Here is a 17,508-nt window from a genome sequence, read left to right as displayed (position 1 = left end):
CAATAAACATCATTAAAAATTAAATCACTGCTTGACCATAAAGTTTATGATCTTTCAACAAAATATTTCCCACTAATTATCTTTTTAAAACTCTCTTCTCTGGAATATTAGGCCATATTTCCCTGACTTCAAAGCATAGATCTCTGGAGTTTCACTGATTATTTCAACAGTGAAAAAAAATTACTGTTTTATTTTAAAATCTTTTAAAAAAACAAAATTTTTGTATATACTTTACTAGGTTGTATAATTTTTAATAAGAACTACATCTTTGTATTTATTTTTTAAGGAATGCTAATTATTATTTTCCTCAGGGTCAGAAATAAAAAGTCATCCTTAAAACAAATGTTTAAGATTTTGAAACAGCCTGACGTCAAAGCGAAACTATAACATCAAGTACTTTATAATTGAGTTTTAGTAGTAAGCCTCTGTAGCACAGCGGTATATGCATTGGACTTGGTCCGGAGGTCGTAGGCTCGATTCCTGTGCCACGCAATTTTTTAAATATGTTGAATAGTTTAAAATAAAAATAAAACTTCTATTAATAACTATTACATGACAGCTGCTATTTTGAGTAATAAATTTACTTTGGGATATGCTGGTTTTTGACCAGGTTTTAGCTATCTGAACAACAATGATGAGACTGAATTTTTTAAACATATTTAAACACAGGGGAAAATTTTTTTTTTTTTTCGCTGTTAAAATAATCAGTGAAACTCCGGAGATCTATGCTTTGAAGTCAGGGAAATATGGCATAATATCCCAGAGAAGGGAGTTTTAAAAAGATAATTAGTGGGCAATTTTATTTGAAAGATCATTAACTTTATGGTCAAGCAGTGATTTTATTTTTAATGATCTGTATTGTTAACTACAATGTTTATTATTACATGAACCCTGCTATCTTGAGTAATAAATTTACTTTGGGATATGTTGTTTTTTGACTAGTTTCAGCTGTCTCATCAACAATGATGAGACTGAAATAATAAGTGAAACTTCAGAGAACTATGCTTTAAAGTCAGGGAAACATGGCATAATTTTCCAGAGAAGGACTTTTAAAAAGATACTCGTTGGGCAATAGTTTGTTAAAAGATCATTAACTGAATGGCCAAGCAGTGATTTAATTTTTAATAATGTTTATTGTTAACTAAAAAGCATTTGATGTAGCAATTTATTTAAAGTAAGCCACTAAACAGTTTAGCCCCTCCACATTTCCTGACAGTTTCCACTTGTTACCCATAGTCGCCCTCAGAAACTGCAGATACGTCCTTTCGACAACATTGACATACGCACAATTTGTCTTTTGGTCGGATCCAGTATCTCTTTTAAAAACTACCAAAAGTTTCAACTTTATACCCTTCCTACGATATCTCTGATACACTCGGTTGACAATATAGATGCTCATGGTGTTTTTTTTTTTTCGGTTCAAACCCTCCCTCCTCAATTTCCCCTGAAAGTTTCAACTTAATAACCTTATTTTTTTCCAAGATAAACCATTGGCCGTTCTTTAGGTATTGGAGATATGTCCGTTTGACAAACAGGATTTTTTTTCTTTCACATCCCCCTCATAATTCCCTGAAAGTTTCAATTTGAAACCCTTAGCAGTTCTTTAGGCTTTGCATTTTGGCCTTTTTTGAGAGCTTTGATGCAAATAAAGTCTTTGGATTTAAGTTCAATTCCTTTTTCATAGTATTCCCTAAGAGTTTCAAACTCATACCCTTAAACACTTTTGAGATATTGCAGTCCTGTGGTGGCGCAGTGGATTTGACCTTAGCTTGGTAATACGGAACCCAGAGATCGAATCACGCTGCAGGAATGCACTGCAGGGCCGACGCAGGGACCTTAGTAGTCAAGAAGCGTCGTTAATTCTTAAATAATAATAGTAATTGAAATATTGCAGATACGCCCTTCTGACAACCTGGATACATATGCGACGTGTCTTTGGGTTTAGTTCAACATTCCCTGAAAAGTTTCAGTTTAGCATCCTAAGCCAATCCCGAGATATTGCCCATACGCCTTTTTGACAACCTGGATACACTTAGTGAGCTTTGATTTAGTTCAACATCCCCGTAAAAATTCCGACAAAGTTTCTGGTCAATTCCCTTAGCCGTTCTTGAGATTTAGGAGACACACCATTTTGATGACAGGATGTACACAGTGCCTTAGAACACTATGTCTTGGGCTCCCTTAGCGTTCCCAGAAAATTGCAACCTAATACTCTTCATCGTCCCTGAAATTTCGCCTATGTACTTTTTTGACCACCTTGATTCATAAAATACCTTTTAATTTAGTTCAACAGCCCCCTCAACATAACCTAAACGTTTCAACTAAACAGCCATAGCCATCTCTGAGATACAGCAGACACACCCTTTTGAAATGTTGCTAAAAAATACGGCAGAGATAATTATTCTTCAATATCTTATTCTAAAAAAGTTTCCTAGAGTGATAAAATTGGACGGATTAAGAAGAGATGACTACGGTAGTTCCTTGTCGCTTTACTTTTTTTTTTATTAAAAGCATTTGAACTTGACCTCCTATTTGTCCGTCGCGAGGAACTTTGCATTTAGGTTGGCTCGACATTCCTCCCCATCCCCATGCCTCTCCAAAAGCTAACACACCAGTATTAGAACATTATAGAGTACTATTTATTCCCGCCTTTTACCCAAACAGTATGAAAATTATAGATTGTCCCGTTTTCCTGCGAGTCCAGGGGACTTGTCGGTCATGTGTCAATCCTAAAACTCGGTCGATCGCCTGAGACTCTAGACAGGCCAGCCTATTAGGGTTAGGTCGCTTGTTTGCCTACGAATCCAGGTGACTCCATTCCCCCGTTTTATCTACAAGTATAGTGGACATTGTCCATCATGAGCCAGCCCCGAGAGCTTCGTCATCCCCATTGAAATTCCAATAAACTTTCCCAGTAGACAAAGCTCATATAATATGAGTATTTTTTTATTTTATAATCAATTTGATAAAAACTATGTTTTGACCATGCCTAAGAAAGTGCCTCTTACAATGAATTATTTGAAATTTGAAAAAAAAATAGTTTAACTTCTCCCCAAACATTCTCTGGTAGGTTCAACATGATATCCTTAACAATTCCTGAGATATTTCATACACGTATTTTTACAACGTAGATAGACGTAGTGTCTTCCAATTCAACTTAACATTCCCCTCAACATATCCTGAAAGGTTCATTTAAGTATCATTATTCGTTCCTAAGATACTGCAGATATTTCATTTTGATAACCTGTATGAACAAGGTGTCTTTTGCTTAAGTTGCACATCCTCCGCTAAATTTCCCGCTAAGTTTCCCCTTAATAAACCCAGCTTTTTTAGAGACCCAGGATTAGAGAGGGGTAGACGAAACATGATTTGTGAGCATATATTAGAAGATCATTTCTGTTTCTGAGTGGACAGGTTTCCGATAAGTATTTAAAAATTGGAAGATACCTATCTTACTTTTTCAAAAATAGGTTCTATAACAGCTACCCTCTTGTAGACTCATCACCTTGGAAGATGAGTTCACTCTGTTGCAACCTCTACCTCCTGCCATGTGAAGTTTACCTTTTCAAAGGTAGCTTCTATAAGAGCTATCTCTTGTAGACTCAACACCTTGGAAGATAAGCCCATTCTATTGCAATCTCCAACTCCTGTCATAGGGAAAATAACGATTCTCAAAAGTGGAAGTTTGCTTTTCAAACAGTTCGTGGTAACGAACTGCAGTAAGGAGCGGCCCGGCTCAATAGTAAACGAAACTCTAAAAAACGGAATTTTGATCCTGAAAGATACATCAAAAGAATCGCATTTTCATGCTGATTTTAAATATATAAGTTTCATCAAATTTAGTCTTTGTCATCAAAAGTTACGAGCCTGAAAAAACTTGCCTCATTTTGAAAAATAGGGAAAAACACCCCCTAAAGTCATAGAATCTTAACGAAAATCACACCATCGCATTCGGCGTATCAGAGAACCTTATAGCAAAAATTTCAAGCTCCTATCTATAAAAATGTTGAATTTCGTATTTTTTGCCAGAAGACAAATCACGGGTGCGTGTTTATTTGTTTGTTTGTTTTTTTTTTGTTTGTTTTTTCCCCAGGGGTCATCGTATTGATCAAGTGGTCCTAGAATGTCGTAAGAGGGCTCATTCTAACGGAAATGAAAAGTTCTAGTGACCGTTTTAAGTGACCAAAAAATTGGAGGGAACCTAGGCCTCCTCCCACGCTCATTTTTGCCCAAAGTCAACGGATCAAAATTTTGAGATAGTCATTTTGTTCCGCATAGTCGAAAACCATAATTACTATGTCTTTGGGAATGACTTTACCCCCACAATCCCCAAGGGAGGGGCTGCAAGTTACAAACTTTGACCAGTGTTTACGTACAGTAGTAGTTATTGGGAAGTGTACAGACGTTTTCAGGGGGATATTTTTGGTTTGGGGGGTGAGGTTGATGTTGGGAGGATCGTTCCTTGGAGGAATATGTCATGGGGGAAGAAAAATTTAATGAAAATGGTGCAGGATTTTCTAGCATTACTATAAAAAAAACAATGAAAAAATAAACAAGAAAACTATTTTCAATTTAAAGTAAGGATTAGCACTGAAACTTAAAACGAACAGAGATTATTACGCATATGAGGGGTTCTAAAAATACTTTAGCATAAAGAGCGAGGTATTTAGGAGGAGATAAATACCTCGCTCTTTATGCTATAGTATTTTTAGTAATGTCAATTATTTATTCTACGTCCTTTCTGATTTAGGGGTCATTCTTAAAGAATTGGGACAAAACTTACGATTTAATGTAAAGAGCGAGGTATTAACGAGGGTACGAACCCCCTCGTATACATAATAAAAATATAAGAATATAAAAGTTTGTTACGTAAGTTAATTCTTAAATTACGTATATTTTTTACTTATAAAAATGTTCGTTACAAATTAAAAGTTCTAGTTACCTTTTTAAGTAACCGAAAAATTGGAGGGCAACTAAGCCTCCTCCCCACCCCTTATTTCTCAAAATCGTCTGATCAAAACTAAGAGAAAGCCATTTAGCAAAAAAAAAGAATTAATATGCACATTTCATTTTAATAATTTATGTGCGGAGAGCCAAAATCAAACATACATTAATTCAAAAACGTTCAGAAATCAAATAAAAAAGACTAGTATAAGACTAGCTTGCAATAGAATGAGCTCATCTTCCATGATGATGAGTCTACAAGAGGGTAGCTGTTGTAGAAGCTATCTTTGATTAAATAAAAAAAACTAGTTTTTTAACTGAAAGTAAGGAGCGACATTAAAACTTAAAACGAACAGAAATTACTCTGTATATGAAATGGGCTGTCCCCTCCGCAATCCCTCGCTCTTTACACTAAAGTTTGACTCTTTGCCACAATTCTACTTTTTAAAACAATCAAAAACTTTAGCGTAAAGAGCGAGGGATTGCGGAGGGGACAACCCATTTCATATACGGAGTAATTTCTGTTCGTTTTAAGTTTTAATGTCGCTCCTTACTTTCAGTTAAAAAACTAGTTTTTTTTATTTAATCAAAGATAGCTTCTACAACAGCTACCCTCTTGTAGACTCATCATCATGGAAGATGAGCTCATTCTATTGCAAGCTCCACCTCCTGCCATGTGGAAAATCACATTACTCCAAATAGAAAGTACAAGGAATTTGAAATGAGGAGAAGTCTAATTGTCTCCTTGACCATCTTGAGGTCTGTTATCTTAAACATGCTGAGCCAAAGGTGAATAAAAACTATTGGGCCTTTGGCATAATTTCATGGCTTTGTCAATTGATGATTTGAATTCCGACGACCTCTCTCCATAATATATATATATATATATATATATATATATATATATATATATATATATATATATATATATATATATATACTAGCTGTTGGGGTGGCGCTTCGCGCCACCCCAACACCTAGTTGGTGGGGGCGCTTCGCCCCCCCAAGCCCCCCCGCGCGCGTAAGTCGTTACGCGCCATATTAGTTACGCGCCATTGTAGTTGTGTCCCTATGTCCCACCTGTGAATATAGATATATATATATATATATATATATATATATATATATATATATATATATATATGTTTTTAACTACGTAAAACTTGCGAATATACAACATTCTTTGCTGTCCCATTGTCTGTGCATATAAATAGATTGTCAGGTTTACCGACTCTTGAACATGCAACATATAATGGTCCATGGGAAAACAATCCGTATTCAGATCTATACCTCATGATTCTAATGATTGCCCTTGAGCTTTGTTGATGGTGATTGCTAATCGACCATTCCCTGAGTCGCCATCGTCATTTATATATCCCCCTGTGCACCCCGGCGTCCTCTTTGTAGTTATGTCCCTGTGTCCCGGTCGTCATTTATATTCCCTGTGTCCCGGTCGTCATTTGTGTCCCGGTGTTCCAGTCTGTGATTTCTCTTTGAGTGTCCCGGGCGTCATTTATATTCCTTGTGTCCCGGTGTCCCGGTCGTCATTTATATCCCCCTGTGCCCCCCGGCGTCCCCATTGTAGTTGTATCCCTGTGTCCCGGTCGTCATTTATATTCCCTGTGTCCCGGTCGTCATTTGTATCCCGGTGTCCCGGTCTGTATATACATTCGTTTTTTAGTTTTGTTTTTCTCCTTTATTTTTTTCCTTTTTTTTTTTTTTTCTTTTTTAGTTTATTTAGATTTTTAGATTTTTTAGTTTTTTTATTAGTTTTTAGTTTTTTTGTAGTTTTTACCATTTTTTTAGTTTTTTTAGTTTTTTTTTTACTTATGTCCTGGTCGTCATTTATACTCCCTGTGTCCCGGTCGTCATTTGTGTCTTGGTGCTTTGTTGATTGCTAATTTATATTATATTTATATTTATATTTTTTATATTTATTAATATTTTTTTAGTTTTCTTTTTCTCTTATTTTTCAGTTTTTTCCTTTTTTTTAGTTTTTTCTTTTTTAGTTTTTAGTTTTTTTTTGTTTTTTACCTTTTTTTAGTTTTTTTAGTTTTTTTAGTTTTTTAGCTTTTTTAGTTTTTTTATTAGTTTTTAGTTTTTTTTTAGTTTTTGCCTTTTTTTAGTTTTTTCAGTTTTTTTTAGTTTTTAGTTTTTTACCTTTTTTTAGTTTTTTTAGTTTTTTAGCTTTTTTAGTTTTTTTTCTTCTTTTGTATTAGTGTGAAATAATTCAGACGTCATATGCGGACAAACACGACGTCACTCGACAGACATAACCCACAAACAACTTATTTTTATATATATTTATTCATATTTTTTTAGTTTTCTTTTTCTCTTTTATTTTTCAGTTTTTTCCTTTTTTTTTAGTTTTTTTCTTTTTTAGTTTTTAGTTTTTTTTAGTTTTTTACCTTTTTTTAGTTTTTTTTAGTTTTTTTAGTTTTTTAGCTTTTTTAGTTTTTTTATTAGTTTTTATTTTTTTTGTAGTTTTTGCCTTTTTTTATTTTTTTCAGTTTTTTTTTAGTTATTAGATTTTTACCTTTTTTTAGTTTTTTTTAGTTTTTTAGCTTTTTTAGTTTTTTTTTCTTTTTAGTTTTTTTTGTAGTTTTTACCTTTTTTAGTTTTTTTCTTCTTTTGTATTAGTGTGAAATAATTCAGACGTCATATGCGAACAAACATGACGTCACCTGATCCACAGATCCACACACAGACAACTTATTTTTATATATATAGATATATATATATATATATATATATATATATATATATATATATATATATATATATATATATATATATATATATATATATATATATAATCAGACGTAAATCGTTTATGCAATTCTAGACATTTCATCCGATCGAACGTTTTTTTTTTAGTGATAAGCTTTTGTTTTTATTGTATTTTCTTGGTGGGGTTAATGTGTTTTCGTATTTTCTTAAGTGAAAAAAGGCTAGACATCCCAGCCGAATAGGTACATCCTGAGCTTTGATTTTATTCACTGACAATGCTTTCTGTTGTCAACAAAAAATTGTTGCCAATCCAAAAATCGATGACTGCGATGAAAATTTTTCTAATGAAAGTTGAATATGAAGTTATATGTATTAAACGTTCTTGCTTAAATCCAATGTTATCATTAACAGGGATGGAGAAGGTTCATCTGCTGCGCAAGAGCTGGATGCCCAAGAGCATGCAGAAAAATCGTCAGTACAATCATCGGCCTCGCTTGAACTTGATCCAATCACCTTGGCTGTGCTACAAAAAGGGGTATCGACTCTGGTAAGTTTTTCAAAAATGTTTCCTCCAAAATTTTCTATTACAAGTCGCAATTCTTGAGATATTGGGTAGAATTCAATGGTACATTATTTAAGCATTGGAAATATAAACAAGAATGGTGAGTGAGTTGTAAGTTTTGGATTTGAGCTATTTATCTTTTTGAAAGATGTCCTGAAACCTTGAGTAAGGATTATGCTTTGAAATTACTTGCTGAAAATAGAAATCTTAAGTGGAATTTTGGAAAATTTTATTCCAAAATCTTACAAAGGATGTCAGCCATCGTATTCATGAACTTATTGAAAGTGCCTTTTATCAAGGACATAACCAAAGTAATGTTGCTTCGAATTTTGTATAGCAACAACCATCAACTGACGTTGCTATGTAATCTCTGGCTGGTATTTTTAATGGGAAGCAAAATTGTTTGATCTTCTTAGAAAAATTTTTGGAAGAAATTCTTTTAAATATCCTTAAAAAAAACAACCTCAGTCGTAAACATTTAACGTTGTTTAACAGGAAGATTTTCATATGCAGAGCAATAGCGCTGTTTGAGTAAAGACAAGAGTGGTTTAATTTTTATTTAAACCATTTTTTAGGTTTTTATTAGGTTTAATGTAATTTTTTTTTCAGGCCACTTCGTGTTGATGAGGTTATTCTTAAAACGTAGTCAAACATGATTGGAGGACAACCAGTCCTCCTCTTACGCCCTTCTTAGTTGCCCCCCCTCTAATCCCAGGTCTCCAAAAAAGCTGGGTTTATTAATGGGGAACTTTCAGGAAATTTGGCGGAGAATGTGCAACTTAAGCAAAAGACACCTTGTTCATACATGATATCAAAATGAAATATCTGCAGTATCTTAGGAACGGCTAATGATACTTGGTTGAACCTTTCAGGATACGTTCAGGTTAATGAAACCGGAAGACATTACGTCTATTAACGTTGTAAAAATACTTATGTGAAATATCTCAGGAATTGTTAATGATATCATGTTGAACCTACCAGGGAATGTTTGGGGACAAGTTAAACTAACTTTTTTTCAAATTTCAAATCATTTATTGTAAGCAGGAGAAACTTTCTTAGGCATGGTCAAAACATAGATTTTATTAAATTGATTATAAAATAAAAAACACTCATATTATATGAGCTTTTTCTACTGGGAAAGTTTATTGGATTTTCAATGGAGATGACCAAGATCTCGGGGCTGGCTCATGACGGACAATGTCCACTATACTTGTAGATAAAACGGGGGAATGAAGTCGCCTGGATTCGCAGGTAAAAAAGCGACCTAACCCTAATAGGCTGGCCTGTTTAGAGTCTCAGGCGATTGACCGAGTTTTAGGATTGACACATGACCGACAAGTCCCCTGGACTTGCAGGGGAACGGGGCAATCTATATTTTTCATACTGTTTGGGTAAAAGGCGGGAATAAATAATACTCTATAAATGTTCAAATGCTGGATTGTTAGCTTTTGGAGAGGAATGGGGATGGGGAGGAATATCGAGCCAACCTACATGCAAAGTTCGTCGCGACGGACAAATAGGAGTTCAAGTACTTTTAGATAAAAAAAAAGGTAAAGCGACGAAGAACTTCCGTAGTCATCTCTTCTGAATCCGTCCAATTTTATCACTTTCTTCAATTTCTTTTCTAGAATAAGATATTGAAGAATATTTATCTCTGCCGTATTTTCTAGCAATATTGTGTGTCAAAAGGGTGTGTCTGCTGTATCTCAGAGATGGCTATGGCTGTTTAAAACTTTTAGGTCATGTTGAGGGGGCTGTTAAACTAAATTAAAAGGTATTTTATGAATCAGGGTGGTCAAAAAAGTACATAGGCAAAATCTCAGGGACGATGAAGAGTATTAGGTTGAAATTTTCTGGGAACGCTAAGGGACCCCAAAACATAGTGTTCTAAGGCACTGTGTACATCCTGTCATCAAAATGGCGTGTCTCCTAAATCTCAAGAACGGCTAAGGGAGTTAACCAGAAACTTTGTCGGAAATTTTTACAGGGATGTTGAACTAAATCAAAGCTCACTAAGTATATCCAGGTTGTCAAAAAGGTGTATGGGCAATATCTCGGGATTGGCTTAGGATGCTAAATTGAAACTTTCAGGGAATGTTGAACTAAACCCAAAGACACTTCGTATGTGTATCCAGATTGTCAGAAGGGCGTATCTGCAATATCTCAAAAGTATTTAAGGGTATTATTTTGAAACTCTTAAGGGATACTATGAAAAAGGAATTGAACTCAAGTCCAAAGACATTATTTGCATCCAGGCTCTCAAAAAAGGCCAAAATGCATAGCCTAAAAAACTGCTAAGGGTTTCAAATTGAAACTTTCAGGGAGTTATGAGGGAAATGCGAAAGTAAAAAAATATCCAGTTTGTCAAAAGGACATATCTCCCATACCGAAAGAACGGCCAATGGTTTACCTTTGAAACAACTAAGGTTATTAAGTTGAAACTTTCAGGGGACAGTGAGGAGAGAGGGTTTGAACTGGAAAAAAAAACACACTGAGCGTCTATATTGTCAACCGAGTGTATCAGAAATATCGTAGGAAGGGTATAAAGTTGAAACTTACGGTAGTTTTTAAAAGAGATTCTGGATCCGACCAAAAGACAATTTGTACGTATGTCAATGTTGTCGAAAGGACATATCTGCAGTTTCTGAGGGTGACTATGAGTAACGAGTGGAAACTGTCAGGAAATGTTGAGGGGCAGGTTGAACTAAATCAAGAGACGCTATCTGCTTACGGATTATCAAAAAAGTATCAGCAATGCATCGATAATTGCTATCGGTATTAGGCTGTAACTTTCAAAGAATGTTGAGAAGGCTGAATTAATTCAAATCTAAAGAATGCTGAATCAAAGAATGCTGAATTAATTCAAAAGGCAGTATTTGCATCTGGGTTGTCTAAAAATTTATGTGCAATATTATGGAACATTTTTACCTAAATAAAAAAAAACCATGTCCATGTAACTCGTCAATATAGACTATCTGCAATGTCTCAGAAACGGCTAAGGGTGTTAATTGAAACGTTAGTGAAGATTGTTGAACTAAATCAAAGCTCACTATTTACATCCTTGTTGTATAAAAAGGGCCTATCTGCAATGTCTCAGCAACGGCTATGGGTCTTAAGTTGAAACCTTCAGGGAAGGTTTAACAGGATTTTGAACTAAAGAAAAATGCACTGATTGTATCCAGGTTGCCAAAAAGGTGTATTTGTCGTATCTCAGGTACAGCAATTGGTGTAAATTAACAGTTTAGGGAACTTACAGTTAGTTATTACACATAATTAACATTATCACAGTTAATTAACAGTCAAAAGTTAGGGAACAGCTTAGATTTGGAACTTTGTCTTGTGAGCATCAAGGGGAGCTTATTAATGGCAATAAATGTTTGAAGAAAATTCTTTTTGTTTATTGATATGGAAAAATTTTGACCTTTGAGGGGCCTCAGTTAAATTTTTCCTCAGTTAATATATATATATATATATATATATATATATATATATATATATATATATATATATATATATATATATATATATATATATATATATATATCTATATATATATATATATATATATATATATATATATATATATATATACTTACAGTTCAAATTTTCAGAACCAAGTTTAATCGGAAAATATATCTCCTTGCATTGATTCTTGACGTCTCCTTTTGATTTTTTTTTTTTTTTTTTTTTTTTTTTTTTTTTTTTTTTTTTTTTTTTTAAGAAAACAAATCAGAATTATAAATGAGCTCAATACTGCATATATTTAATAGATAAAACTGTTTGCTAAAAATTGGATGAATCATCAATGGCAAGCAAAAATCGTAATTCTTATGCAAATGGTTCCGCCTGATCTGAGCAATCGTACGAAACGCAGACAATCTCTGGAACAAGTTTGCGACCATGAATCGGTTCTGTTCGGTTAAATCTGTTGGTGACAAGATCTGTGTCTACCCTCCTCAGTCGTGAAAATGAAAGCCAAAAAGTACTATGGTTTACATAAAGGTATTGAAAGTTATTTTTAACTCGCTATGTTTAAGGAGGCTCCTGGGATCATTGATGCTATTCGTCTTGGCAACTCGAATTCTGTAGAGCTTTGTTTTACGGATACCACGTCACTCGACCATGCTTTGAAAGATGGTATTAGGATTGAGTGCGAATCAAGTTCAAGTTCCATTTATTTCCATAAAATAACAAAAACAATATCCCAAAGGGCTCAATGGCCCGTTATTTGGGAAACGACATAGAATAAATAAAGAATGATAAACCTTGGCATAAACATACTAAACAACATCTAAATATGAATCTATAAGGGAAAAAGGAATCAACTCACTGGAAACAGCGACCATCACATCACCCGACAATAAAATACAATTTAAAATTCTCTGCGTCATCGAGGATCCAACGCCAACAAAACAACAACAACCCCCAAAAAAAATAAAAAACCATAGAACACCTAATATTTACCTTTAATAAGATACTTTTCATCAGTCTCTTAAAGGAGCCGATTGTTCATGACTGCCGGACCTTAGCAGGAACAAGCATGCCCTACAGTCAAGGCCAGATCAAAGTCTGAACGAACCGATGGAGTAGCCAGAATCATCACATCCTCCCTGTTTCGAACTGTATACAAATTAACTTCCCCTACTAGTTTGAGCTGTGCTGAAAAATAACATGAGATATCTCCCTGGAAGTATTGATATGGCAACGAAGATAGAGATAAAACATGAATATCTTTAATCTTAAGGAGTTCAAGAGGAGTGTGTGTAGCCTACTGGGGAACTTTTGTCGCTTTGTCATAAGATGATGAATAGGAGCAAGTACCGAAGGAAATGTGTACATCCACACCGACGAACATTAACATATATAAGGGTAAATGAGAGAGAAGTATAAAAGACGGAGGATAGGGAAAGGAAATAAACGCTTTAGTTTTCGGATGATTCCAAAGATCCCTGAAAAGATACTCGAAATCAATTCAAGTGTTTGTTTTTCACGATCTTCCACGAGGCTGTAACAGGTGCGGTTCCCCATCTACCTACAGGCGGTGTCTAAAGTTCTTCCCCAAGACGCTCTCGATGTGCTGGTTCTCATGAGGCAACATGTGATTCGCCGTGTCAAATGCAGCTAACTGTGATGGATCCCGTGTTTCGTGTAGCCTACGGTGCCCTATTCTACGTGATATTGTTAACAGCAGAAAGAAAACACCAAACCTTAAATGAATGAATTGGACGTTTCCATATTGTCATATAACATAAATGGCACCAAGGATAAAGATGACTTAATTGACTATTTGCTTTCTATTAATGACATTGTGTGCCTGCAGGATCATCTTGTATGTTCTTCTTCCATTAACTTCCTAAAGCGAAGCAAATATCTTTTTTATTTTGTGATGAATGCTCGACGTACGCGTGGTCGCCCTTCCGGTGGTCTTGCTTGCATAGTAAATAAAAACTGTCCCATTTATCTCTGGTACGGTATTTTTCTCATAGACCTTTTTTGGCTTTCCGGCTAGGCAATACTGTGCTTGTAAACTGTTATTTGCCATTCAACAAAAATGTAGTGTTATCCCTCAATGCTTGTGCGAAAGCTTGCACACAGCTGCAGAAGTTACTTAAGGAAATTAGTTCAAACGGTCTACAGTGGGTTGTTTTGAAGGATATGAATACTGATTTAAACGCAATTTCCCAATGTTCGGAAATGTGTCTGGATATTTTCCCTAGCCCGTACCGTGTTGTCAAAAATTATATAGGTTATGCGTACGTGCGTCACACCGGATCGACATCAAATATTTTTTGATTGGGGAGAAAAGAAAGTATCAAGGGAGAAAGGGGGAGAAGGTAGAATCTATTGCATGTCGTAAATGTGTCGAATTGAATGATTGGAGGCGAGAGATGTATGGTAAAGAAAAGTTGAATGAGATATGGATGGTAGATAGAATGAAAGAGACAAATTTCCTGAGTATTAAAAGGATAGCAAGATTTTTAAGGATTGCAGCGGCACATCGGGAGTGTTTTCTTTAAATGTTATTAATTTAATTTAGTTAATTTGTTGTTTGTTTTTTGTTATGTAAATTTCCTATGTCCCATGGGCTTTTTCTGGAATAAATTATTATTATTAATCATGGTGTATTAAGTGCATGCCTAGTTTCTTCTGTGGTTCATGTTGACCAAGATTACCGCGACATTGACCACCTTCTCATTTCTTTGACACTTTCTTTGCCTTCAGTTCTACACGCTAATGCCCTAAAGAAGAAAAAATGGTTCGAAAAATCGAATTGCTAAAAGGCAAATTGGAGCGTTTGTTTAAGAACACTTGCGTCCCTTTTGTCTACTGTGCGTGTGCCATACCACTTTTTGCAACTTATTACCCCTTGCCCGAATAAAAAACTTGATTTGAATATTTACTATTTAAAAATAATTTCTCGTTTGAAGCAAGTGGAAGGTGTGGCAGTGCCTCGTGATCGATGTCGCATTAATACTCGGCAACCGGTGTGGAATATTCACCCAGAGCTTAAACTTATAAAAAATAAAGCGAAGTCTTGGCCTTGAATTTGGGTAGTGTGTGGCAGACCTCCTTCGGGAAAAGTGTTTGATATTAAGCAGTCAACAAAGATTGCTTATAAAAAGCATCTCAGAAAAACCCGTCCTAGTGGGAAAAAATTCCCTAAGAATAAGAAAGATTGGGAAAATGTTGTCAATGTAATATTTCTTCGTCTCGATGGCTGTTACATTACTCCCGAATTTTCTTGAAGTTAAATTATTCTGTGCATTTGGTGTATAGTAAGTTACTAAACATTTGTTTACCTCGTAACCTGTCTCAGCGGCATGTCTTACCTGTTTCGTATGACCTTATCATTAATTGGCTCAAATCAAAATCATTTGATATAGATGGTATTTCTGTCAAAAATATTCGGCCTGATTCCAAAGAACTGATGTTTCATTTGCACCTATTATTCCAAATGTGTTTGGTTAGTTGCTGACAGTTTCCTCTCTTGAACTGTTACTTCAGTATTGAAACGCGGAAAGGATGCTTCTGCTTGTTCTTCTTATTGCTACATTACGGGCACGTGTACGCTAAGCAAGATTTTTGAGTATGTTTTTACTTCCGTCAATCAATGAGAGTGCATTTTATGGAGAGAATCAGGTTGGGTTCAAGCATGGAATAAGTTGTGCACACGCCCACCGGGTATTCGCAGATGTTCTACGTCAAGCCTCTCAACCAAATGAGCAAGTTCATTTTTGTTTGTTACATATTTCTAAGGCGTTCGATAGTATTGTTCATAGTCAAGCTTTGTATTCTCTTTCTATAAATGGTGTAAATATTTCTATCATCTTTGTTCTGAGATATTGGTACAGTCATTCACACTTGCGTTTAAAACTAAATGGGACTCTCATGCAAGAAAATATTGCAGTCCATTGTGGTGTACGTCAAGGTGGAGTGTTGTCATCGTATATTATCAAGATGTGTTCTGCTGGGATAATTGCCAAGATCTCTCGGACGTGTTTTATGGGGTTTACTGACGTGTCATGTATTGTTTACGCAGATTATATTCACCTTATCAGTAGATGCAAATCTTCCCTGTCCCGTACAGTTCAAAGGGCTAAAAAAGGTTTCCTTGATATTGGACTAAATCTGAATCTTCAAAAATGCGAGTATATTTGTTTTAACGGTACCTTGCCAAATACTACTCTTCAAATTAAAAATCCATCCATTCCCTCTGTTGAAAATTTTCGATGGCTTATAAAAAAGTCAGATTTGGATACTCTAGGATTGTGTCAAACCGGTCTAAGTGAAATCAAAAGGCTCTGGTTTCTTTGTATTCAGTTTTTGTGATCACTCTGTAGTTTATCTTTCTGGGAACATCATTCTACTGAAAAAGAGTGACTTATGTAAACTACGTAGATGTTATTATAATACTGTAAATACTTGCTTTGAGTACCTTTATCTTACCGAAATCGGAGAATAATCTGAAAATACAAAGCTCCCGATATAGCTGCTAAACTACAGGAGCTTCATGATAAGTTATTGGCACAAGCATATCCACGGCTTACCCCATATCACGGGTTCATCCTTTTTTCGTCTGTTGTCTTTTTTCCTTGTTGATTTTGTTGTACTTATTGTGTTGTACCTTTGTTCTCATTGTTCTCATCCGTTTGTTCTGTTGATTTTGTTGTACTTATATGTTGTTTTCTTTTCTTGTGTTGTTTTCTTTTCTGATGTTTATTTTGTTTTCTCTCTTGTTACTCCACTATCCTCACATAGTTTTGTGCAATGGGTTATAAATAAATTATTAATATTATTATTATTATAACGAACAGAAATCAGGTTTAAAAAAAAAAAAATTCTGAAAAGAAGTTTTTCTGAGAAAAGCAGAGCTGCATTAAACCAGAGACTAGCAGAAATAGTTTAAAATTCCAAATTAGAAAGAACAGGAATCACTGTCAACGAGTAAATGCGACCTAGAGCTAACATAAACTGCCTCACACAGGAGCAAAACTAACACCCCTTAAGCCTTCTAAAGGCCTTAACGTCATTTGCGCTTAATGAAAACAAAATGAATTTTTGACATTTATCCTTTTACAACGTTTTTCTCAAGAACTGTTGTAATTTTCAGAAATGAAGTTTAATATATAATAAACTGTCAATCTGCATTTATTTGTTATTTTTAGTAATCTTAATTATTATTGTGATTTTATTTCTTTTTGTTGATGTTACGACGAATAAAAGCTTACGGCTCAAAATCAAAATTGTTTTTACAAAGTGCAAATGACGTTTTGATTTTTGAAGGTCTAGAGGTTGTTAGATCTACTCTTGTTTGTGATAATTTCTGGTCATTTAAAGTCTGACTTGATGATTCACTGTAATATATATTCGTTTCATTTTCTAATTTTACATTGATATTGATTTTCCTTTGTTATAAGTTTTAACGTTTGACTTTATTTCTACTCATCTTTGGTTTAATCCAACTCTTCATTTACCTCTGAAAAGCTTCTTTTATGAAAAAAAGTTTTTTTTTAATTATCAACCATAAAGAAGCTTGCTGGTTGGAGTATCAATTTCTTCAACTGAGACTTGCAGCAGAAGCTAACCAAATTTTGTACCATAAGGATATCTATTTTCATCGGTCAACAGGGAGTTTGGCTGCTGAATTAAAGTTTAAATCCTTTGAGAAACTTGTGTTTTGATTTCAGCTAAAATCTTAAAATCAAAATGAGGATTATTGGACTTGGCAAGACAAAACTGAAACAGAAAGGAAATGGAACCTATAGTAGGGC

General features: G+C 34.6%; 1 protein-coding gene across 1 annotated transcript in view; it reads left to right on the top strand.

Moving 5' to 3' along the window:
• LOC136032668 (uncharacterized) overlaps positions 1–17,508 on the top strand; it is a 49,650-nt gene that overhangs the window by 27,686 nt on the left and 4,456 nt on the right. Inside the window, exon 3 of the mRNA XM_065712956.1 lies at positions 8,086–8,221. Within this exon, the coding sequence (XP_065569028.1) occupies positions 8,086–8,221 (136 nt within the window). The remainder of the gene's footprint in view (positions 1–8,085; positions 8,222–17,508) is intronic.

This window comes from Artemia franciscana, chromosome 11 (assembly GCF_032884065.1).
Source record: "Artemia franciscana chromosome 11, ASM3288406v1, whole genome shotgun sequence".
NCBI lineage: Eukaryota > Metazoa > Arthropoda > Branchiopoda > Anostraca > Artemiidae > Artemia > Artemia franciscana.
This window is presented reverse-complemented; position numbering and strand designations above follow the sequence as displayed.